Here is a 24,245-nt window from a genome sequence, read left to right as displayed (position 1 = left end):
AGTAAAGAGCAGACCAACTCAGAACTGCAAGATGAGATCAACGATTAAGAATGCTATGAGACAGCTAGGATGGCTTGACGTATAGAGAGAAAAAATGGGAAATAGAAGAGGGTATACCTTCCATAATAAGAAGTATGGTCACAAGTCCAGACTAGATCTCTTCTTAGTCAGACTTGAGCTGAAAAACTGGGTGAAGGATGCAAAACATCTGGAGGAACACCTATCGGATCATTCGCCAGTAACCCTATCCTTAAAAGTTCCAGCCAGCCCGATGTCTAGGAGATGGACTTTAGATCATGTCATTGTGCTAGAGGATGAAGTGATAGAGAGATCACTGAAGAAACAAGACAATAATTTTGAATTAATATCGATAGTGCTCCAATACAAATTGTGTGGGATTTATACAAAACCTTTCTGAAAGGATGCATAACATCACTACTGATTGCCAGACAAAAGAGGTGGAGTAGATTGAGTGTAACATCTAGAAGTTGAAGCAATATCTCAGCACCCAAGTGAGTAATTCGCTGATTGAGGACATCTCAGCAGAGTTGCAGTCTTTCAAATTAGAACTGGCAGGGGTGATTAATTCAATGTTAAAAAAGAAACGTCAAGTGGGGGGCACATTTAATGCTGTGGCTTCTGGAATACTGAACGGCCAGCCTCCTCATGTGATGGGGTCCTCTAACAATTGGCTCCCTGACTTCCTTGAGGCATTCGGTCTCTCAGATGCATGGAGGGCATTTCACCCCGGTGACTCACAGTACACATTTTTCTCTGATGCCCATCGTAGCTCCTCTCGCATTGACTACATACTCTTGCCGGCCTCTCACCGTCTACACTTGCATGAGGTCCGTCACCTTGCACGTGGCATATCAAACCATTCCCTTGTTTGGACAAAGTTGGTGCTGGGGACCAGCGGATAAACATGGTGGCGCCCATCAGCCACTGGTACTTGTGAGACCTGAAAGTTCGCATTGACCTACAAAAGGCGATTGACTGCTATTTTCGTGAGAACCTTGGCTCTGTGAACTCTGGGAAGCATTCAAGTCAGTGGTTTGAAGGGCAGCCCTCTCGCTCATTGCGGGAGTTAGGAAGGACAACTCCAGAGAGCTCAAGGAGGTTGAGTGGGAGGTCCTACTACTAGAGGCAGACGCTGGGAGGGGGGCGACCCAGAGGCAGCGCATCTCTTGAGATTGAAGACGGATGAATACAAGGCCATCGCCACTAACCGGGCCAGGTCTTGGGGGAGGGAGAGAGATGATAGAGTTTACGAATGGTGGGACAAAGCCGCAAAACTCATTGCCTGGCTGGATAGGAAGGAAAGGGCCAACCGCCTTGTACCTGAGATTACGACCGATTCCGGTGCAAAGATTACAGGTCCAGTCCACATTGCCAACGAGTTCGCTTCACACTATGGTGTTGTATATCGGGCACAGTTGTCCCTCCTCGAGACGGACTCAGCTGACCTCCTCAGAGACATCAAGCTCCCGATCCTCTCTGAAGACGACTGGAGTCATCTGGATAGTGACATAACCAATGATGAGATCGAGGATGCTATCAGAGCTCTCAAATTGGGTAAAGCAATAGGGCTGAACGGATTGCCCATTGAGCTTTATAAACTACGTCCAGACAAGCTTGTCCCGCATCTGCGGAACATGTTCCAGGAGAGTGGAAAAGTGGGAGAGCTGCCACCTGACCAGCGGCTGGCCTCGATTGCTGTCATTTCCAAGGAAGGAAAACCTAGAAATAGTTGCACCTCTTATCAACCCATCTCCCTGATAAATGCGAACCAAAAATACTAACTAAACTTTTGGCCACCCGTCTAACGTGAGTGATTGGAACCCAGGTACACCTGGATCAATCAGGCTTTATGCCACACCGCAACACTGCTCTCAACCGATGGCAAGTGCATGGGGTCATAGAGAGAGCTGACACTATCCAAGAGGATGCAGTAATCTTGTCCTTAGACGCCAGCATGGCATTTGCTACTCTGGAGTGGTACTACCTCTTTGCAGTACTCTCCAAGTTGGGGTTTGTGCCGCAGTTTATGTCATGGGTCAGACTCCTCTACTCCGCTCCTCTTGCGCAGGTGGTGGTCAACAATAAATGGTCTTAATACTTTGCTCTCAGTCGAGGTACTAGGCAATCTACACTCCTCCAAAGGTTTCCATAAGTGAGGCCTCATACGTATCTCCCGGGTGGGAGACCTCTGGGTAAATGGTGCCATGCTCAGCTTCGGCCAATTGCAGCAACAGTACAAGCTCACAGACTCAGAGTTCTTTCTCTATCTGCAGATCCGACATGCACTGTTCACCACCATAAATAGGGACTCCCCCCTCCCTGACTCCTCCCCCTTGAGGATAGGTTATTGGATGGGCTTCTTCTGCAGAAAGCTATCGCGTTAACTTACAAAAAGCTTGGTAACAATGCACCAGACACTCTGGTCAAATTACACGAATCGTGTGGGAGGGATGAACTCTTATTGGACAACAAAGAGTGGAGAGAGGCAGTGACCTACCCCAGGGTGGTGGCGAGTTCAGCCTGTCTCCATCTGGTCAAACTGAAATTCGTCCACAAGACTTATATCACTGGACCACAGCTAGTCCGCATGGGCAGTGGGGAGAATGCGGACTGTAGACGGCGCTGCAGACAGACTGCTACCTTCATGCACATTCTGTGGGAATGTGAGCAGATCAAGAGATACTGGAGGGGGATACATACGGTTATGAGTGAGGTCCTTTATAAAGCTTACTGCCCAGAGGCTAAGAGATGTCTACTCAATTGTGGTGTTGAGTTTTAACAAGCCTACATGCACTGCAAAAACTCACGATACCTTAGAACAGAAGTTGGCAGGGAAACTGGAATACAAAAGACAAGTTTATTAAGACCCCATGGAGTGTTGGTACATTCCAACAGCTCCCTTCAGCAATGCAAGAAGTATCACACCGAACAGAGAGCACATGGCTCTTTTATACCCATACAAGGGTTTGAAAAATAGGCGGTACACACATAAGACGATTTCATGTACATATAAGGACATTTTTGGAACACAGCCAACATGTGGGAGGAGTTTAACACTTTTGGTCAGTTGGGGGAACATTCCTTAACAGTGATCGATTAGAAACAGATGCGGTTTAATTGCGCATGTGCAAAGCTAGACCATGAGCTAAAGATAGCCTGTTGCATGACAGACCATGCGGTCAACTAACGGAGAGGTAGGACAAAGGGCATGATGACCACGAGGCAACGTGGACATTCAAAATGGAGGCCGGGAATACAAAATAGCCTCTGAAACATGGTCAATATAACAACAAAAACACACGTAGCTTCAGCGAATGCTAACCTAATCATGGCCAATTTACGACACAATGTGTGGGAACCCACTGATTTGGTGGGGGAAGAAAGGCTGTGGGTCACACTGGGTGCTACCATTGCTTAAAGAGATATTGCTAAACTAAGGAGGAGGCACAAGTCCCCTACCATTTCTGCATGGAAGTGCAACCTTGATTATGTTAATGTTTAGGGAGAAAACTGTTTATGTGGCAAGAGGGTGCCCCCAAAAGCGGTCCAGACTGTGGGCCAAGTGGAACACATACAGGGGAGATATTTGTGTTGTGCCTACCGCCCCCCCTGAGGACGAATCTTTGTCACCTTGAGGACCTCTCCTGACTCATGTGATGTTCTTTCTAATTGCTGTGTACTCCAAATCAAATGCCATATTTATGATGTCTTGCTTTCAGATACATGTAAATGGCCGATGGTTTGTGTTTGTATTAATAACATCAATAAAAAGATATTTGAAAAAACCCCCAAAAAACATAAAAAGAAATGGCAAGCAAACAAGCGTGCTCACTTTGAGTATGGGGAGGGCAGTGGAAAGCTTCTAGCTTGGAAGACCAAACAGCACCTAGCAAGAGGAATAATAAAGGAAACAAGCCGTGAGGCCTCAGGAAACACACTTAAGAGTCCTGTAGAGATTGAAGAGGCTTTTCAAAAGCATTTTGAAGAAAAATCAATGAGGAAGAATCTCACAACCTAAACAGTCCAATAATGAGAAGTGAGATTAAGAAAGCAATAGCTGCAGGAAAATCTGGTAAGGCTGCAGGACCGGACGGGCTACCTGTGGAACTGTATATTTTTTTGATGGCGGTCCCTATCCCCATAATGGAGAAGTTATGTTCCCATATCTTTGAAGAAGGAGGGAATATGCCGAAATCGTTTGAATGAAGCCACAGTGACTTTGATCCTTAAACCATCAAAATCACCTACGATTCATACAGACCTACCTCTCAGCCTAATCTTGACTATAAAATCTTTGCCAAGATTTTGGCAGAGAGGTTAAAAGGAGTGATAGGAGGTTTGTTACTTAGGGATAAAAAAGGCTTTGTCAGGGGAGAGGAATTCAAGAACTCACTTACAACTCGATTGGGGCAATAGACCTAGGAACGCTTCATAAAGTACCATTGGCTAATATTACTCTGGACGCCACAATAGCGTTTGACCGAGTCAATTGGCCCTAGCTAATGCAGATACTGAGACTGTCTAATTTAGGGGAGGACAGTAAGCAGGACAGTAAGCATGATTTACCAAATCCCCATAGCTAGAGTTCTAGTGAACGAGAACATGTCTGCTCCTGTTAAAATTCAGAGGGGGACAAGGCAGGGGTGCCCATTATCACATTTGTTGTTTAACTTGTACATTGAACCCCTAGTGGGTAAGATCGGATGTCATGCCAGAATATCTCCCTTTAAGTATAAGAGCAGAAAAAAAAGGTGGCTTTATATGCCGATGCTTTGATGGTTTACACATCAGACTTAAATACGTCAATCCACATAATATACAAATTGGCGTCACAGTTTGGTCGGGTATCTGGCTATGAGATAAATGCATCCAAAATGGAGTGCATGGATTGGAATGTGGATACACATACACATTTAATGAAAAAAGAAATTAGATACCTGGGCATTGGGATCACACAGACTATTGAGAGAATTATAGATTAGGCCTGGGAGGAAAACTATGCTACGCTTGCGTAGTTTGCTCAACTACGCACTTCACGAATTGCACGTAGCACAATGCAAATACGCATAGCGTAGCGGGCATTTTTTACTTGCTCGCAGTCCCCAATGACAAGTTGGCAACCACAAGTGAGCAAAATTACATCCCGGCCGGTCTTTTTACTCGTTCGCGATCCGCAACATCAAGTTGCCGTTCGCGAGTGTGGAAAATAAACCTCCCGTCGAGATTTTCAATGTGAGGAGGTCAGGTCGCAATGAGAAACTACCAGTCTGCATTGAGAAAACTGCCACACGAGTACAAATCTAGTCGAACAGCAGAAAACGACCGCTTGCACTGTGCAAGATGCCGTTTGCAATGATTGCACAGTGTGGACAAGCATCCGGCACTGTGAAATCATTGCGAACAGAATTTCCCTACCGCACCATGCAGTTCGCGTAGTGCGAAGTGCACCTCGCGTAGCTACACGTAGCGCTACTACGCGTACTATGCCCAGGGTTATTATAGATACAAATCTCCATAAAATCAGCAAAGAGATATGCAATTCCCTAACGAGCTGGGCATACTTCCCTCTAACAATAATTTGTAGAGTCAATTCATTAAAAATGATGGTTTTACCGAAACTTATCTTCCTATTTCAAAATATGCACCTAGCCTTCAAAAAAGAGGGTGTTTTTGTTTTCTATGGATGTGACATTTCAGTAATGCGTTTAAATGCTTCACTTCACCTTACTGAAGTTAAGTCACACAGAGCAAATATTGTCAGATGCACCCAAATGTTGCACTTGTGGAGAAGTGTGGCTCAATGGTTAGACCCTGATGCAGAGGTCTAGCCCGGGACCAGGGTTCAATTCCCCGCCACGGCGGGTCTTGGGCTCAAAAATTCCACGGACCTGATAATTCTCGCCTCGGTGCCTATTCCAATCATGGAGTCCCACTCTGCAACTCTGGGCAATAGCTTGCTTAATCTCCACAATGGCCCCCACAACGCTAAGGATGCCTGGCCTCCACCTTGAGGGTGCCCAGGAATGGACACCTCACAGGGAAAGCCAGGATGGGTTCCACAGCGGTATTCGTACAAGCGCCTTGAGACCCTTGCGGGTGAGTAGTGCGCTATACAAGTATCAATTTACATTTACTTTCATGATGAGGAAGGGTGGAGTCTACATCGCTTCTGTCCAGAGGAAACCACTGCTTGTCTGACCGTAGTCAGCAGCACCAGCACAGGGTCCAGGCCCGGCTTCCACAAACAGTGTGTGTGTGTAAAAGAAAGGTCCGGGGCTCGAAAGGACACACAAGAGCCACTGGAGGAGTAGGAGCCTCTGCCAATGAGGAGAGTTTGGACACTGCACCTGACCGGCACTCCATCGCATGCCCCCGCAAGAAGTCTAATAACAAGACTATGTGGCTGCCCGGTGCAAGAACCACCAACCAGTGACCCTCCCACCAGAACCAGTGCAGGAATCTCACGAGAGGCCCCAAACACGAACCCAGTATCCTGTGAAAAGGGGCCCCCCTCCCCGGAGCCACACCCCAGCACTGAACTTGGAGAAGTAGGTGATTAATGTATGTGTTTATGTATGTATGTATGTATGCATAGCGTAAAACTAGCCAGAAGGCAGCAGAGCACTGCACAGGGTCAAAAGCAGGAGTAAGTCAGTGATTGATAGGAGCGGAAGCTGGGTTGTGGGTGGTTACTGCATTGTGTTCTAGTGTTCTTTACAGACGTGCGTCTTCAACTCTTCTAAATTGGAGCCGCGCTGGAGCGGTCCTGATGGGTAGAGGGATATTGTTCCAAATCCAGCTGCAGGGCGGTAAAAGGGCTTGATGCTTTATTTTATTATCTTTTTAACATTTCTTAGTCTGTAGTTAGACGATGTTTTGGCTGTGGTTAGACTGAGGACCAGCAGTTGTGGTGAGTTTGTCAGCTAGATAAGCGAGGGTGCTGGTCGTGATGGCTCTGTAAATGACGCTGCTTGTTCTGAAGATGGTGCGGGCCAGCAACGGGAGCCAATGGAGTTCCATCAGGGTAGGGGCGATGTGATCATATTTGCTCAGGTCCTGGATGACAAGTGGTGCAGCGTGGAGGTTGCCATTAAGGGTGTCAGTGTGGGGCCCGGGAGGACATGAAGCAGGGAGTTACCACTATCCTGATGTGACAGTACAGGGCCTTGAACAGCAGTTCTGAAGTCATTTTCTTGACTTACAAGGGGCAAAAAACCTTGAGGTAAGCACTAACCATGAATAACTGATCAGAACGGAAGCGTACTACTGTAACGTTGAGTGATTACCCTGAAGAAGGTTATGTTATGTTATGTTAAAAGGTTTTATATAGCGCACAGCTGCCCCAGCAAAGGGGCGTCCCGCCACTGCAGTAGATCGAATAACACACACAGCAGTACAGGTCGCAACAACTGTCACAAGACCAGAAGACTACACTGAGGGAAAAAGGAACGTTTTAATAGCTTTCCTAAAGGCGAGCAGACAGTCCAAGCCCCGAATTCCATAGGCTGGTGGCGAGACAGCGGAAAGAGCGCCCACCTGCACGGCAAAGTTTAACCCATGGGACAACAACCAGGTGTTGCCCCAACGAGCGAAGCTGTCATAAAATTAGCAATCTGCCTTTCATAGGGTCTAATAAATGACTTTTTCCATGGGGCCAAAAACATTTATATTCACTACCCCTCCAGGCAACTCAGTATTTATCTCCTTATCCAACCTGATATCGGACAGACCAAATTATAATTAGGCCTGGAAGTGCATGGACTCTAAATGACGCATCACGCACACACTGCATGGACTCTGAAAGACGCATCACTCACACACCGCCTTGGACTCTGGATTATGCATTATTCACACACTGCATGGACTCTGGATTATGCTTTATTCGCACACTGCATGGACTCTGGATTATGCTTTATTCGCACACTGCATGGACTCTGAAAGACACATCACTCACACACCACCTTGGACTCTGGATTATGCGTTATTCGCACACTGCATGGACTCTGGATTATGCTTTATTCGCACACTGCATGGACTCTGGATTATGCTTTATTCGCACACTGCATGGACTCTGAAAGACACATCACTCACACACCACCTTGGACTCTGGATTATGCGTTATTCACACACTGCATGGACTCTGAAAGACGCATCACTCACACACCGCCTTGGACTCTGGATTATGCATTATTCACACACTGCATGGACTCTGGATTATGCTTTATTCGCACACTGCATGGACTCTGAAAGACACATCACTCACACACCACCTTGGACTCTGGATTATGCTTTATTCGCACACTGCATGGACTCTGGATTATGCTTTATTCGCACCCTGCATGGACTCTGGATTATGCTTTATTCGCACACTGCATGGACTCTGGATTATGCTTTATTCGCACACTGCATGGACTCTGAAAGACACATCACTCACACACCACCTTGGACTCTGGATTATGCGTTATTCACACACTGCATGGACTCTCAATGATGCGTCACTTGCACACTGCATGGACTCTGAATGATGCATCACTTGCACACTGCATGGACTCTGGATTATGCGTTATTCACACACTGCATGGACTCTGAATGATGCGTCACTTCCACACTGCATGGACTCTGGATTATGCGTTATTCACACACTGCATGGACTCTGAATGATGCGTCACTTGCGCACTGCATGGACTCTGGATTATGCGTTATTCACACACTGCATGGACTCTCAATTATGCGTCACTTGCACACTGCATGGACTCTGAATGACGTGACACTCGCACACCGCATGGATTATGTTAATCAGAAGTTGGCAGAGTTCAGTTACAACAAGAACGGATTTTAACAGAACCCATACCACAGAACAGCATCAGACTACATATAGGTGATCTGTATACAAATAGAGTCTAGCACACACATGTTTTCAACAAATACAGTGAACAGTTACTTTTCGAAGTGGCAATCTCAAGGACCCGTGACCATGAGAGTGAAAGCAATTAGTTTTCTACAACAGAAGTGAATGCCACGACCTCTGGTCTCATCCTCGACACTCTAATGGCAGAACTATCTGAAAGTGGCACATACATAGGTAAAATGGACACTAAACTTGCAGAAGTCTCAGGCGAAGTAAAATAAATGGAGACAGAGCTGACCTCCTTTTACCACCGTCCTGACACCACAGAAAGTAGATTAACAGATGTGGAAAACTGGCTGGTCTTCATGATGGGGGCCAAACATATGGGCAATGAGATGCAAGATTTGTGACCTGGAAGATAGGTCCTGCTGGAACAATGTCAGGGTTTATCATGTACCGGAGGGAGATGAGCATAATAACTATCTGAGGAACATGATGCCCAAACTCCAGAGAACTATTTTCAATGAACTTCAAGAGTTCCAGAGAGCACACAGACTCCAGCGGCAAAATGCATCCACTGCAAACTCACCCGACCAATAATTGCCCGATTCTTGCAATACCAGCAAGCAAGAGCCTTAAAACGAGCAGCAAATAAAGCAAAATGGGCCATTCATGCTTCCAATCCCTGATTTATGTTTTAGCAGAGTCTTCATTTGAAACAAATGTCCTTAGAAGATGCTTTCTTTCTCAATACACACAACTTAAGCGACGGTACAATAAATGTCTCCTGGAGGGAGCCAAGAGAAATGGTGATCACAGGAGACAGACAAGACAAGAGTACGTGAACCAAGAAGACCGTGGGGAATTCATGGAGACTTTGGACTGGACTCTCATAGGAACCAACCATTCATTACGCAACCAACCTCGAATAAAGAACACAAGTGACCGAGAAGACACAAAAACCCAGAAAAAGACACACACAAGCACACACATACACACACACATATGGTGCACAGTGACACGTGGATCTGCACCCCCATCATTCATCTCCCCCACACACAGATTACAGAATACTATCATCAGCACTTTCTAAGTGGAGTTTCCTGCCTCTGTATCTGTTATATAGATCGCTTCCTAGTGGCTCAAGAGACGCAACTCATACCCGAGTACCGCTCAATGCTTCCTGCTCCTCTGAGTATCCCAAGCATCAGTGAGGGCTCCGATGGCATCGAGGAGGGACCACAGAAGGAATCAGAGATGGAATCAGAGAAGGAATCAGAGAAGGAATCCGACCCCTTCTACAGGTAACTCTGATGCATTCTCCCAGGACAGAGGGGATTAAATGTCACATGAAGGCAATGGTTAGTGTTATAGAGTCTGGCAGGGGAGCTGAATTCCCCCCTCTTATCTAGTAGTGTGTCTTATGCAGTCTGTCTGGAGTAAATTAATTATAGTCTGTATGCAATTTTTTCAGGGCAACTGATGGGCTCACACCTAACTGCATCACAAGCAACTCAGCAGTCAAATTTACTGCTATGTTGCACCTGGGAGAAGGAAAAAAGAGTGCAGAGCTGTATCTGCTACGACTGATCTGCTGCTGCTGTCGTATCCTGCTCTGGTGCTCTAATTATGCTGCCTTGCACGGTGCACAGATTTGCACTATGGTGCATAGGTTGTTTGTGTTGAGTGGAGGATTTGTAGTGGAAGCAGACCCTTTCAGTGTGAGTCCCATACTTAAACTCAGAAGGATCCCAATCATTAGGACGCGTGCTGAGCCCCGCCACACACATGCAATCCATAGGATTTGTAGTAGAAGCAGACCCTTCCAGCGTGAAGTCCTATACTTAAACTCAGAGGGATCCCAGTCATTAGGAAGTGTGCTGAACCCCGCAACACACATGCAATCCATAGGATTTGTAGTAGAAGCAGACCCTTCCAGCGTGAAGTCCTATACTTAAACTCAGAGGGATCCCAGTCATTAGGACGTGTGCTGATCCCCGCCACACACATGCAATCCATAGGATTTGTACTGAAGCAGACCCTTCCAGCGTGAAGTCCTATACTTAAACTCAGAGGGATCCCAGTCATTAGGACGTGTGCTGAGCCCGCCACACACATGCAATCCATAGGATTTGTAGTGGAAGCAGACCCTTCCAGCTTGAAGTCCTATACTTAAACTCAGAGGGATCCCAGTCATTAGGACGTGTGCTGAGCCCGCCACACACATGCAATCCATAGGATTTGTAGTAGAAGCAGACCCTTCCAGCGTGAAGTCCTATACTTAAACTCAGAGGGATCCCAGTCATTAGGACGTGTGCTGAACCCCGCAACACACATGCAATCCATAGGATTTGTAGTAGAAGCAGACCCTTCCAGCGTGAAGTCCTATACTTAAACTCAGAGGGATCCCAGTCATTAGGACGTGTGCTGATCCCCGCCACACACATGTAATCCATAGGATTTGTACTGAAGCAGACCCTTCCAGCGTGAAGTCCTATACTTAAACTCAGAGGGATCCCAGTCATTAGGACGTGTGCTGAGCCCGCCACACACATGCAATCCATAGGATTTGTACTGGAAGCAGACCCTTCCAGCTTGAAGTCCTATACTTAAACTCAGAGGGATCCCAATCATTAGGACGCGTGCTGAGCCCTGCCACACACATGCAATCCATAGGATTTGTACTGAAGCAGACCCTTCCAGCGTGAAGTCCTATACTTAAACTCAGAAGCATCCCAGTCATTAGGACGTGTGCTGAGCCCGCCACACACATGCAATCCATAGGATTTGTACTGAAGCAGACCCTTCCAGTGTGAGTCCTATACTTAAACTCAGAAGGATCCCAGTCATTAGGACGTGTGCTGAGCCCGCCACACACATGCAATCCATAGGATTTGTAGTGGAAGCAGACCCTTCCAGCTTGAAGTCCTATACTTAAACTCAGAGGGATCCCAGTCATTAGGACGTGTGCTGAGCCCGCCACACACATGCAATCCATAGGATTTGTACTGGAAGCAGACCCTTCCAGCTTGAAGTCCTATACTTAAACTCAGAGGGATCCCAATCATTAGGACGCGTGCTGAGCCCTGCCACACACATGCAATCCATAGGATTTGTACTGAAGCAGACCCTTCCAGCGTGAAGTCCTATACTTAAACTCAGAAGCATCCCAGTCATTAGGACGTGTGCTGAGCCCGCCACACACATGCAATCCATAGGATTTGTACTGAAGCAGACCCTTCCAGTGTGAGTCCTATACTTAAACTCAGAAGGATCCCAGTCATTAGGACGTGTGCTGAGCCCCGCAATACACATGCAATCCATAGGATTTGTAGTGGAAGCAGACCCTTTCAGCGTGAAGTCCTATACTTAAACTCAGAAGGATCCCAGTCATTAGGACGCGTGCTGAGCCCTGCCACACACATGCAATCCATAGGATTTGTACTGAAGCAGACCCTTCCAGTGTGAAGTCCTATACTTAAACTCAGAAGGATCCCTGTCATTAGGACGTGTGCTGAGCCCACCACACACATGCAATCCATAGGATTTGTACTGAAGCAGACCCTTCCAGCGTGAAGTCCTATACTTAAACTCAGAAGGATCCCAGTCATTAGGACGTGTGCTGAGCAGGCCACACACATGCAATCCATAGGATTTGTAGTGGAAGCAGACCCTTCCAGCGTGAAGTCCTATACTTAAACTCAGAGGGATCCCAGTCATTAGGACGTGTGCTGATCCCCGCCACACACATGCAATCCATAGGATTTGTAGTAGAAGCAGACCCTTCCAGCGTGAAGTCCTATACTGAAACTCAGAAGGATCCCAGTCATTAGGACGTGTGCTGATCCCCGCCACACACATGCAATCCATAGGATTTGTAGTAAAAGCAGACCCTTCCAGCGTGAAGTCCTATACTTAAACTCAGAGGGATCCCAGTCATTAGGACGTGTGCTGAGCCCCGCCACACACGTGCAATCCATAGGATTTGTAGTGGAAGCAGACCCTTCCAGCGTGAAGTCCTATACTTAAACTCAGAGGGATCCCAGTCATTAGGACGTGTGCTGAGCCCCGCCACACACATGCAATCCATAGGATTTGTAGTGGAAGCAGACCCTTCCAGCGTGAAGTCCTATACTTAAACTCAGAAGGATCCCAATCATTAGGACGTGTGCTGAACCCGCCACACACATGCAATCCATAGGATTTGTAGTGGAAGCAGACCCTTTGAGCGTGAAGTCCTATACTTACACTCAGAGGGATCCCAGTCATTAGGATGTGTGCTGAGCCCCGACACACACATGCAATCCATAGGATTTGTACTGAAGCAGACCCTTCCAGTGTGAGTCCTATACTTAAACTCAGAAGCATCCCAGTCATTAGGACGTGTGCTGAGCCCGCCACACACATGCAATCCATAGGATTTGTACTGAAGCAGACCCTTCCAGTGTGAGTCTTATACTTAAACTCAGAAGGATCCCAGTCATTAGGACGTGTGCTGAGCCCCGCAATACACATGCAATCCATAGGATTTGTAGTGGAAGCAGACCCTTTCAGCGTGAAGTCCTATACTTAAACTCAGAAGGATCCCAATCATTAGGACGTGTGCTGAGCCCGACACACACATGCAATCCATAGGATTTGTACTGGAAGCAGACCCTTTCAGCGTGAAGTCCTATACTTAAACTCAGAGGGATCCCAGTCATTAGGACGTGTGCTGAGCCCACCACACGCATGCAATCCATAGGATTTGTACTGAAGCAGACCCTTCCAGTGTGAGTCCTATACTTAAACTCAGAAGCATCCCAGTCATTAGGACGTGTGCTGAGCCCCGCCACACACATGCAATCCATAGGATTTGCAGTGGAAGCAGACCCTTCCAGCGTGAAGTCCTATACTGAAACTCAGAAGGATCCCAGTCATTAGGACGTGTGCTGAGCCCGCCACACACATGCAATCCATAGGATTTGTACTGGAAGCAGACCCTTTCAGTGTGAGTCCTATACTTAAACTCAGAAGGATCCCAGTCATTAGGACGTGTCCTGAGCCCCGTCACACACATGGAATCCATAGGATTTGTACTGGAAGCAGACCCTTTCAGCGTGAAGTCCTATACTTAAACTCAGAAGGATCCCAATCATTAGGACGCGTGCTGAGCCCCGCCACACACATGCAATCCATAGGATTTGTACTGAAGCAGACCCTTCCAGCGTGAAGTCCTATACTGAAACTCAGAAGGATCCCAGTCATTAGGACGTGTGCTGAGCCCGCCACACACATGCAATCCATAGGATTTGTACTGAAGCAGATCCTTCCAGCGTGAAGTCCTATACTTAAACTCAGAAGGATCCCAGTCATTAGGACGCGTGCTGAGCCCCGCCACACATGTGCAATCCATAGGATTTGTAGCGGAAGCAGACCCTTCCAGCGTGAAGTCCTATACTGAAACTCAGAAGGATCCCAGTCATTAGGTCGTGTGCTGAACCCGCCACACACATGCAATCCATAGGATTTGTAGTGGAAGCAGACCCTTCCAGCGTGAAGTCCTATACTTAAACTCAGAAGGATCCCAATCATTAGGACGTGTGCTGAGCACCGCCACACACATGCAATCCATAGGATTTGTACTGGAAGCAGACCCTTCCAGCGTGAAGTCCTATACTTAAACTCAGAAGGATCCCAGTCATTAGGACGTGTGCTGATCCCCGCCACACACATGCAATCCATAGGATTTGTAGTGGAAGCAGACCCTTTCAGCGTGAAGTCCTATACTTAAACTCAGAAGGATCCCAGTCATTAGGACGTGTGCTGAGCCCCGCCACACACATGCAATCCATAGGATTTGTACTGGAAGCAGACCCTTTCAGCCTGAAGTCCTATACTTAAACTCAGAAGGATCCCAGTCATTAGGACGTGTGCTGAGCCCGCCACACACATGCAATCCATAGGATCTGTAGTGGAAGCAGACCCTTTCAGCCTGAAGTCCTATACTTAAACTCAGAAGGATCCCAGTCATTAGGACGTGTGCTGAGCCCGCCACACACATGCAATCCATAGGATCTGTAGTGGAAGCAGACCCTTCCAGCGTGAAGTCCTATACTTAAACTCAGAAGGATCCCAGTCATTAGGACGCGTGCTGAGCCCGCCACACACATGCAATCCGTAGGATTTGTACTGAAGCAGACCCTTCCAGCGTGAAGTCCTATACTTAAACTCAGAAGGATCCCAATCATTAGGACGTGTGCTGAGCACCGCCACACACATGCAATCCATAGGATTTGTACTGGAAGCAGACCCTTCCAGCGTGAAGTCCTATACTTAAACTCAGAAGGATCCCAGTCATTAGGACGTGTGCTGATCCCCGCCACACACATGCAATCCATAGGATTTGTACTGGAAGCAGACCGTTTCAGTGTGAAGTCCTATACTTAAACTCAGAAGGATCCCAGTCATTAGGACGTGTCCTGTGCCCCGCCACACACATGCAATCCATAGGATTTGTAGTGGAAGCAGACCCTTCCAGTGTGGAGTCCTATACTTAAACTCAGAAGGATCCCAGTCATTAGGACGTGTGCTGAACCCGCCACACACATGCAATCCATAGGATTTGTAGTGGAAGCAGACCCTTCCAGTGTGGAGTCCTATACTTAAACTCAGAAGGATCCCAGTCATTAGGACGTGTGCTGAGCCCCGCCACACACATGCAATCCATAGGATTTGTAGTGAAAGCAGACCCTTCCAGCGTGAAGTCCTATACTTAAACTCAGAAGGACCCCAGTCATTAGGACGTGTGCTGATACCCGCCACACACATGAAATCCATAGGATTTGTACTGAAGCAGACCCTTCCAGCGTGAAGTCCTATTCTTAAACTCAGAGGGATCCCAGTCATTAGGACGCGTGCTGAGCCCCGCCACACACATGCAATCCATAGGATTTGTAATGGAAGCAGACCCTTCCAGCGTGAAGTCCCATACTTAAACTCAGAGGGATCCCAGTCATTAGGACGTGTGCTGAGCACCGCCACACACATGCAATCCATAGGATTTGTACTGAAGCAGACCCTTCCAGCGTGAAGTCCAATACTTAAACTCAGAAGGATCCCAGTCATTAGGATGTGTGCTGAGCCCGCCACACACGTGCAATCCATAGGATTTGTACTGGAAGCAGACCCTTTCAGCGTGAAGTCCTATACTTAAACTCAGAGGGATCCCAGTCATTAGGACGTGTGCTGAGCCCGCCACACACATGCAATCCATAGGATTTGTAGTGGAAGCAGACCCTTCCAGCGTGAAGTCCTATACTTAAACTCAGAAGGATCCCAGTCATTAGGACGTGTGCTGAGCCCGCCACACACGTGCAATCCATAGGATTTGTACTGGAAGCAGACCCTTCCAGTGTGAGTCCTATACTTAAACTCAGAAGGATCCCAGTCATTAGGACGCGTGCTTAGCCCCGCAACACACATGCAATCCATAGGATTTGTAGTGGAAGCAGACCCTTCCAGCGTGAAGTCCTATACTTAAACTCAGAAGGATCCCAGTCATTAGGACGTGTGCTGAACCCGCCACACACATGCAATCCATAGGATTTGTAGTAGAAGCAGACCCTTCCAGCGTGAAGTCCTATACTTAAACTCAGAGGGATCCCAGTCATTAGGACGTGTGCTGAGCCCGCCACACACATGCAATCCATAGGATTTGTACTGGAAGCAGACCCTTCCAGAGTGAAGTCCTATACTTAAACTCAGAAGGATCCCAGTCATTAGGACATGTGCTGAGCAGGCCACACACATGCAATCCATAGGATTTGTAGTGGAAGCAGACGCTTCCAGTGTGAAGTCCTATACTTAAACTCAGAAGGATCCCAGTCATTAGGACGCGTGCTGAACCCCGCAACACACATGCAATCCATCGGATTTGTACTGAAGCAGACCCTTCCAGCGTGAAGTCCTATACTTAAACTCAGAAGCATCCCAGTCATTAGGACGTGTGCTGAACCCCGCAACACACATGCAATCCATAGGATTTGTAGTAGAAGCAGACCCTTTCAGCGTGAAGTCCTATACTTAAACTCAGAAGGATCCCAGTCATTAGGACGTGTGCTGAGCCCACCACACACATGCAATCCATAGGATTTGTACTGAAGCAGACCCTTCCAGAGTGAAGTCCTATACTTAAACTCAGAGGGATCCCAGTCATTAGGACGCTTGCTGAACCCCGCCACACACATGCAATCCATAGGATTTGTAGTAGAAGCAGACCCTTCCAGCGTGAAGTCCTATACTTAAACTCAGAGGGATCCCAGTCATTAGGACGTGTGCTGAGCCCGCCACACACGTGCAATCCATAGGATTTGTACTGGAAGCAGACCCTTCCAGTGTGAGTCCTATACTTAAACTCAGAAGGATCCCAGTCATTAGGACGCGTGCTTAGCCCCGCAACACACATGCAATCCATAGGATTTGTAGTGGAAGCAGACCCTTCCAGCGTGAAGTCCTATACTTAAACTCAGAAGGATCCCAGTCATTAGGACGTGTGCTGAACCCGCCACACACATGCAATCCATAGGATTTGTAGTAGAAGCAGACCCTTCCAGCGTGAAGTCCTATACTTAAACTCAGAGGGATCCCAGTCATTAGGACGTGTGCTGAGCCCGCCACACACATGCAATCCATAGGATTTGTACTGGAAGCAGACCCTTCCAGAGTGAAGTCCTATACTTAAACTCAGAAGGATCCCAGTCATTAGGACATGTGCTGAGCAGGCCACACACATGCAATCCATAGGATTTGTAGTGGAAGCAGACGCTTCCAGTGTGAAGTCCTATACTTAAACTCAGAAGGATCCCAGTCATTAGGACGCGTGCTGAACCCCGCAACACACATGCAATCCATCGGATTTGTACTGAAGCAGACCCTTCCAGCGTGAAGTCCTATACTTAAACTCAGAAGCATCCCAGTCATTAGGACGTGTGCTGAACCCCGCAACACACATGCAATCCATAGGATTTGTAGTAGAAGCAGACCCTTTCAGCGTGAAGTCCTATACTTAAACTCAGAAGGATCCCAGTCATTAGGACGTGTGCTGAGCCCACCACACACATGCAATCCATAGGATTTGTACTGAAGCAGACCCTTCCAGAGTGAAGTCCTATACTTAAACTCAGAGGGATCCCAGTCATTAGGACGCTTGCTGAACCCCGCCACACACATGCAATCCATAGGATTTGTAGTAGAAGCAGACCCTTCCAGCGTGAAGTCCTATACTTAAACTCAGAGGGATCCCAGTCATTAGGATGTGTGCTGAGCCCGCCACACACGTGCAATCCATAGGATTTGTACTGGAAGCAGACCCTTTCAGCGTGAAGTCCTATACTTAAACTCAGAGGGATCCCAGTCATTAGGACGTGTGCTGAGCCCGCCACACACATGCAATCCATAGGATTTGTAGTGGAAGCAGACCCTTCCAGCGTGAAGTCCTATACTTAAACTCAGAAGGATCCCAGTCATTAGGACGTGTGCTGAGCCCGCCACACACGTGCAATCCATAGGATTTGTACTGGAAGCAGACCCTTCCAGTGTGAGTCCTATACTTAAACTCAGAAGGATCCCAGTCATTAGGACGCGTGCTTAGCCCCGCAACACACATGCAATCCATAGGATTTGTAGTGGAAGCAGACCCTTCCAGCGTGAAGTCCTATACTTAAACTCAGAAGGATCCCAGTCATTAGGACGTGTGCTGAACCCGCCACACACATGCAATCCATAGGATTTGTAGTAGAAGCAGACCCTTCCAGCGTGAAGTCCTATACTTAAACTCAGAGGGATCCCAGTCATTAGGACGTGTGCTGAGCCCGCCACACACATGCAATCCATAGGATTTGTACTGGAAGCAGACCCTTCCAGAGTGAAGTCCTATACTTAAACTCAGAAGGATCCCAGTCATTAGGACATGTGCTGAGCAGGCCACACACATGCAATCCATAGGATTTGTAGTGGAAGCAGACGCTTCCAGTGTGAAGTCCTATACTTAAACTCAGAAGGATCCCAGTCATTAGGACGCGTGCTGAACCCCGCAACACACATGCAATCCATCGGATTTGTACTGAAGCAGACCCTTCCAGCGTGAAGTCCTATACTTAAACTCAGAAGCATCCCAGTCATTAGGACGTGTGCTGAACCCCGCAACACACATGCAATCCATAGGATTTGTAGTAGAAGCAGACCCTTTCAGCGTGAAGTCCTATACTTAAACTCAGAAGGATCCCAGTCATTAGGACGTGTGCTGAGCCCACCACACACATGCAATCCATAGGATTTGTACTGAAGCAGACCCTTCCAGAGTGAAGTCCTATACTTAAACTCAGAGGGATCCCAGTCATTAGGACGCTTGCTGAACCCCGCCACACACATGCAATCCATAGGATTTGTAGTAGAAGCAGACCCTTCCAGCGTGAAGTCCTATACTTAAACTCAGAGGGATCCCAGTCATTAGGACGTGTGCTGAGCCCGCCACACACATGCAATCCATAGGATTTGTACTGGAAGCAGACCCTTCCAGAGTGAAGTCCTATACTTAAACTCAGAAGGATCCCAGTCATTAGGACGTGTGCTGAGCAGGCCACACACATGCAATCCATAGGATTTGTAGTGGAAGCAGACGCTTCCAGTGTGAAGTCCTATACTTAAACTCAGAAGGATCCCAATCATTAGGACGTGTGCTGAGCCCCGCCACACACATGCAATCCATAGGATTTGTAGTAGAAGCAGACCCTTCCAGCGTGAAGTCCTATACTTAAACTCAGAAGGATCCCAATCATTAGGACGTGTGCTGAGCCCCACCACACATGTGCAATCCATAGGTGTTTTAGGGAAAAAAACATTTTCTCTTCTTAACACCTGCTTCAAGGTGGTGTTAGCTTTACACGTAAATCCTCGTCTGACTATCTCAGTAAGTTGGATTTTTTGTAAAAATGTATAAGGGTTTTTGCCGATCCATCCACATAACACCCCAAGAACGCACCCTTGGTGCAAAGTGACACAGAACAGAGCAAAGTGTTTTTTCGTTTTGTGAAAAGGGCATCTTTCCGACACAAAATACCTTTTCCAATGGAAAGTAAATACCAATGTATCACTTTGCACCACTTTGTGTCACTTTATGATGGTGCAAAGTGTTAGTAAATCTAGGCCTGACTATTATTAACCTCTCTTGCCACCATCTGACAGTGTCACGGTCCCAGCTTTGGCACACAGAGTGAGTCACTGTCCAGCGCTGGCACCCACTGATGGTTACTGAGTTACTGTGACACACACAGAGAGTAAATGGCCAGCCTTTGTACACACTGAGAGTCACTGACTTGTCATGGCACTGACTGATATTGGCTTGGTATCAAAATATATAGTTTTTTGTAATATTAATCTGTACATATATCAACCCCACAATAATATCTAGGAAAATATTGTCAAGGTAAGTAGATGTGGGGTTAGAGTAGTAAATATATACTTCCCTGTGTATGTGTACCTTCTATGTTGGTAGTTGACATTTTGTGCAGGTCAATATTTCGATAATTGATTTTCTAAAACACATCCACTGACAATCAGTGACTAGTCTCAACACACAATGAGACAGCAACTCATTCTTGGCACTCACTGACAATCAATGGTCAGCTTTTGCACTCACTGAGAGGCAATGGTCTGCACTGACATATACTGAGAGGTTACGGTCAGCACTGACACACACCGAGAGACTATGGTAAACATTGAAAGACACCGAGAGGCTACGGTCAGCACTGACATACACTAAGAGACTAGGTCAGCACTGACACACACTGAGAGGCTATAGTCAGCGCTGACACACACTGAGAGGCTACGGTGAGCACTGACACATACTGAGAGGTTATGGTCAGCATTGACAAACACTGCGAGGTTGTGGTCAGTACTGACAGACACCGAGAGGTTATGGTCAGCACTGACACACACTGAGAGGTTATGGTCAGCACTGACACACACCCAGAGGCTATAGTCAGCACTGACACACACACACCGACAGGCAACGGTCAGCATTGACACACAATGAAAGTCTATGGTCAGTACTGACACACACCAAGAGGCTATGGTCAGCACTGACACACGCTGAGAGGTTATGGTCAGCAATGACACACACCCAGAGGCTATGGTCAGCACTGACACACGCTGAGAGGTTATGGTCAGCAATGACACACACCCACAGGCTATGTTGAGCACTAATAATGCTTAATTGGTTCATGCAGTATGTTTCGGTCAAGACATTGCACACACTGAGAGTCACCAGTCAGTCTCCTCACTGGGACACTGACCTGTGTTGAATCAAACTTAGACTTACTTCCAGACCTGCAAACACTGAGGTTCACCCATTTTTCCTCACAGATTCTTAGCTGGCATCAAACCACACTGATCATTCTGGGTGTTCGGTAAGGTTTGTTGTTCAATGTTGGCTGCTGGTCAATCTTGGCAGCTACTAAGAAGCACGTTCAGTCTTGGCACACACTGAGACCCAGGGACCAGTCTTGTGAAACACTGAGACTCAGTGACCAGTCTTGTCACACACTGAGACTCAGCGACCAGTCTCGGCACACACTGAGACTCAGTGACCAGCCTTGGCACACACTGAAACTCAGCGACCAGTCTTGTGAAACACTGAGACTCAGTGACCAGTCCTGGGAAACACTGAGACTCAGCAACCAGTCTTGGCACACACAGAGACTCAGTGACCAGTCTTGTCACACACTGAGACTCAGTGACCAGTCTTGGCACACACTGAGACTCAGCGACCAGTCTTGTGAAACACTGAGACTCAGGGACCAGTCTTGGGAAACCCTGAGACTCAGCGACCAGTCTTGTGAAACACTGAGACTCAGGGACCAGTCTTGTGAAACACTGAGACTCAGGGACCAGTCTTGTGAAACACTGAGACTCAGCGACCAGTCTTGTGAAACACTGAGACTCAGGGACCAGTCTTGTGAAACACTGAGACTCAGCGACCAGTCTTGTGAAACACTGAGACTCAGGGACCAGTCTTGTGAAACACTGAGACTCAGGGACCAGTCTTTGCACACACTGAGACTCAGCAACCAGTCTTGTCACACACTGAGACTCAGGGACCAGTCTTGTGAAACACTGAGACTCAGGGACCAGTCTTGTGAAACACTGAGACTTAGCGACCAGTCTTGTGAAACACTGAGACTCAGGGACCAGTCTTGTGAAACACTGAGACTCAGGGACCAGTCTTTGCACACACTGAGACTCAGCAACCAGTCTTGTCACACACTGAGACTCAGTGACCAGTCTTGGCACACACTGAGACTCAGCGACCAGTCTTGTGAAACACTGAGACTCAGTGACCAGTCTTGGCACACACTGAGACTCAGTGACCAGTCGTGTGAAACACTGAGACTCAGCGACCAGTCTTGTGAAACACTGAGACTCAGTGACAAGTCTAATCACACACTGAGACTCAGTGTCTAGTCTTGTGAAACACTGAGACTCAGCGACCGGTCTTGTGAAACACTGAGACTCAGTGACAAGTCTAATCACACACAGAGACTCAGTGACCAGTCTTGTGAAACTCTGAGACTCAGTGATCAGTCTTGTCACACACTGAGACTCAGCGACCAGTCTTGTGAAACTTTGAGACTCAGTGACCAGTCTTGTGAAACACTGAGACTCAGTGACAAGTCTAATCACACACTGAGACTCAGCGACCAGTGTTGTCACACACTTAGACACATTGACCAGTGTTGGCACACACTGAGACTCAGCGACCAGTCTTGTGAAACTCTGAGACTCAGTGACCAGTCTTGTGAAACACTGAGACTCAGTGACAAGTCTAATCACACACTGAGACTCAGGGACCAGTCTTGTCACACACTTAGACACATTGACCAGTGTTGGCACACACTGAGACTCTGTGACCAGCCTTGTGAAACACTGAGACTCAGAGACCAGTCTTGGCACACACTGAGACTCAGCGACCAGTCTTGTGAAACACTGAGACTCAGGGACTAGTCTTGTCACACACTGAGACTCAGGGACCAGTCTTGTCACACACGGAGGCTCAGTGACCAGTCTTGTCACACACTGAGACTCAGGGACAAGTCTTGGCACACACTGAGACTCAGTGACCAGTCTTGTGAAACACTGAGACTCAGCGACCAGTCTTGTGAAACACTGAGACTCAGTGACCAGTCTTGTGAAACACTGAGACTCAGTGACCAGTCTTGTGAAACACTGAGACTCAGGGACCAGTCTTGTGAAACACTGAGACTCACAGACCAGTCTTGTCACACACTGAGACCTGTCTTGGCACACACTGAGACTCAGGGACCAGTCTTGTCACACACTGAGACTCAGCGACCAGTCTTGTCACACACTGAGACTCAGGGACCAGTCTTGTCACACACTGAGACTCAGGGACCAGTCTTGTCACACAGTGAGACTCAGCCACCAGTCTTGTCACACACTGAGACTCAGCGACCAGTCTTGTCACACACTGAGACTCAGCGACCAGTCTAATCACACACAGAGACTCAGTGACCAGTCTTGTCACACACTGAGACTCAGTGACCAGTCTTGTGAAACACTGAGACTCAGTGACCAGTCTTGTCACACACTGAGACTCAGTGACCAGTCTTGTGAAACACTGAGACTCAGTGACCAGTCTTGGCATACACTGGAGAGTGGAGAGGTGTGGTGCAGCGGCCAGGGCAGCTGACTTCGGAGCACAGGGTTCACGGTTCGATCCCTCGCTCCAGCGGCAGCTCAGCTCAGCACCATGTTAAGCAAAGATTGTGAGCGTTTGATCCTCCTTACTAATATTTTCATTCAATCCCATTAAAGGGCTGATTTTCCTAATTTTTTAAAGATACTACAGTGCCAGTTGGTTTGTATGAGCAGAGTTCCTTTTATTGATGTCAACACAATGTTTCATCCACGTTTTGCTCATTTTTCATTTATCCATTATGCAATTGGTTCTGAAAACAAAGGACGGAACAGTCAACACGTGTTTTGCCCTGTTTGGTGAGTCGAGCAAGGGCTTTCTCAAGGCTAATTTGCAGTCTCTGCTCTGTTTTACCAGGCAGCAAAGTATTATATACATTCATAGTCACATGGTGATGTATGCATAATCAATAATCATATTTGAGATTGTGAAAAGCTGTAATCGTCAGGTCAGGAGTCTCTGGCTAAATCCGTGGTATAACCAACTGGCACTGTAGTATCTTTAACAAATGAGGAAAATCAGCCCTTTGATGGGATTGAATGAAAATATTAGTAAGGAGGCTCAAACGCTCACAATCTTTGCATAACTTTGTTTCTTTAGAGGCTGGAAAGGTCCAGAGCCTTG

General features: G+C 47.4%; 1 protein-coding gene across 1 annotated transcript in view; it reads left to right on the top strand.

Annotated features, from left to right (window-relative positions):
- Window positions 1-10,054: 10,054 nt before the first annotated feature.
- LOC144769996 (butyrophilin subfamily 1 member A1-like) overlaps window positions 10,055-24,245 on the top strand; it is a 156,804-nt gene continuing 142,613 nt past the window's right edge. Inside the window, exon 1 of the mRNA XM_078654192.1 lies at window positions 10,055-10,173. Coding sequence (XP_078510318.1) covers window positions 10,092-10,173 — 82 coding nt within the window. The 5' untranslated portion in view covers window positions 10,055-10,091. The remainder of the gene's footprint in view (window positions 10,174-24,245) is intronic.

This window comes from Lissotriton helveticus, chromosome 7, assembly GCF_964261635.1.
Source record: "Lissotriton helveticus chromosome 7, aLisHel1.1, whole genome shotgun sequence".
Taxonomy (NCBI): Eukaryota; Metazoa; Chordata; class Amphibia; order Caudata; family Salamandridae; genus Lissotriton; species Lissotriton helveticus.
This window is presented reverse-complemented; position numbering and strand designations above follow the sequence as displayed.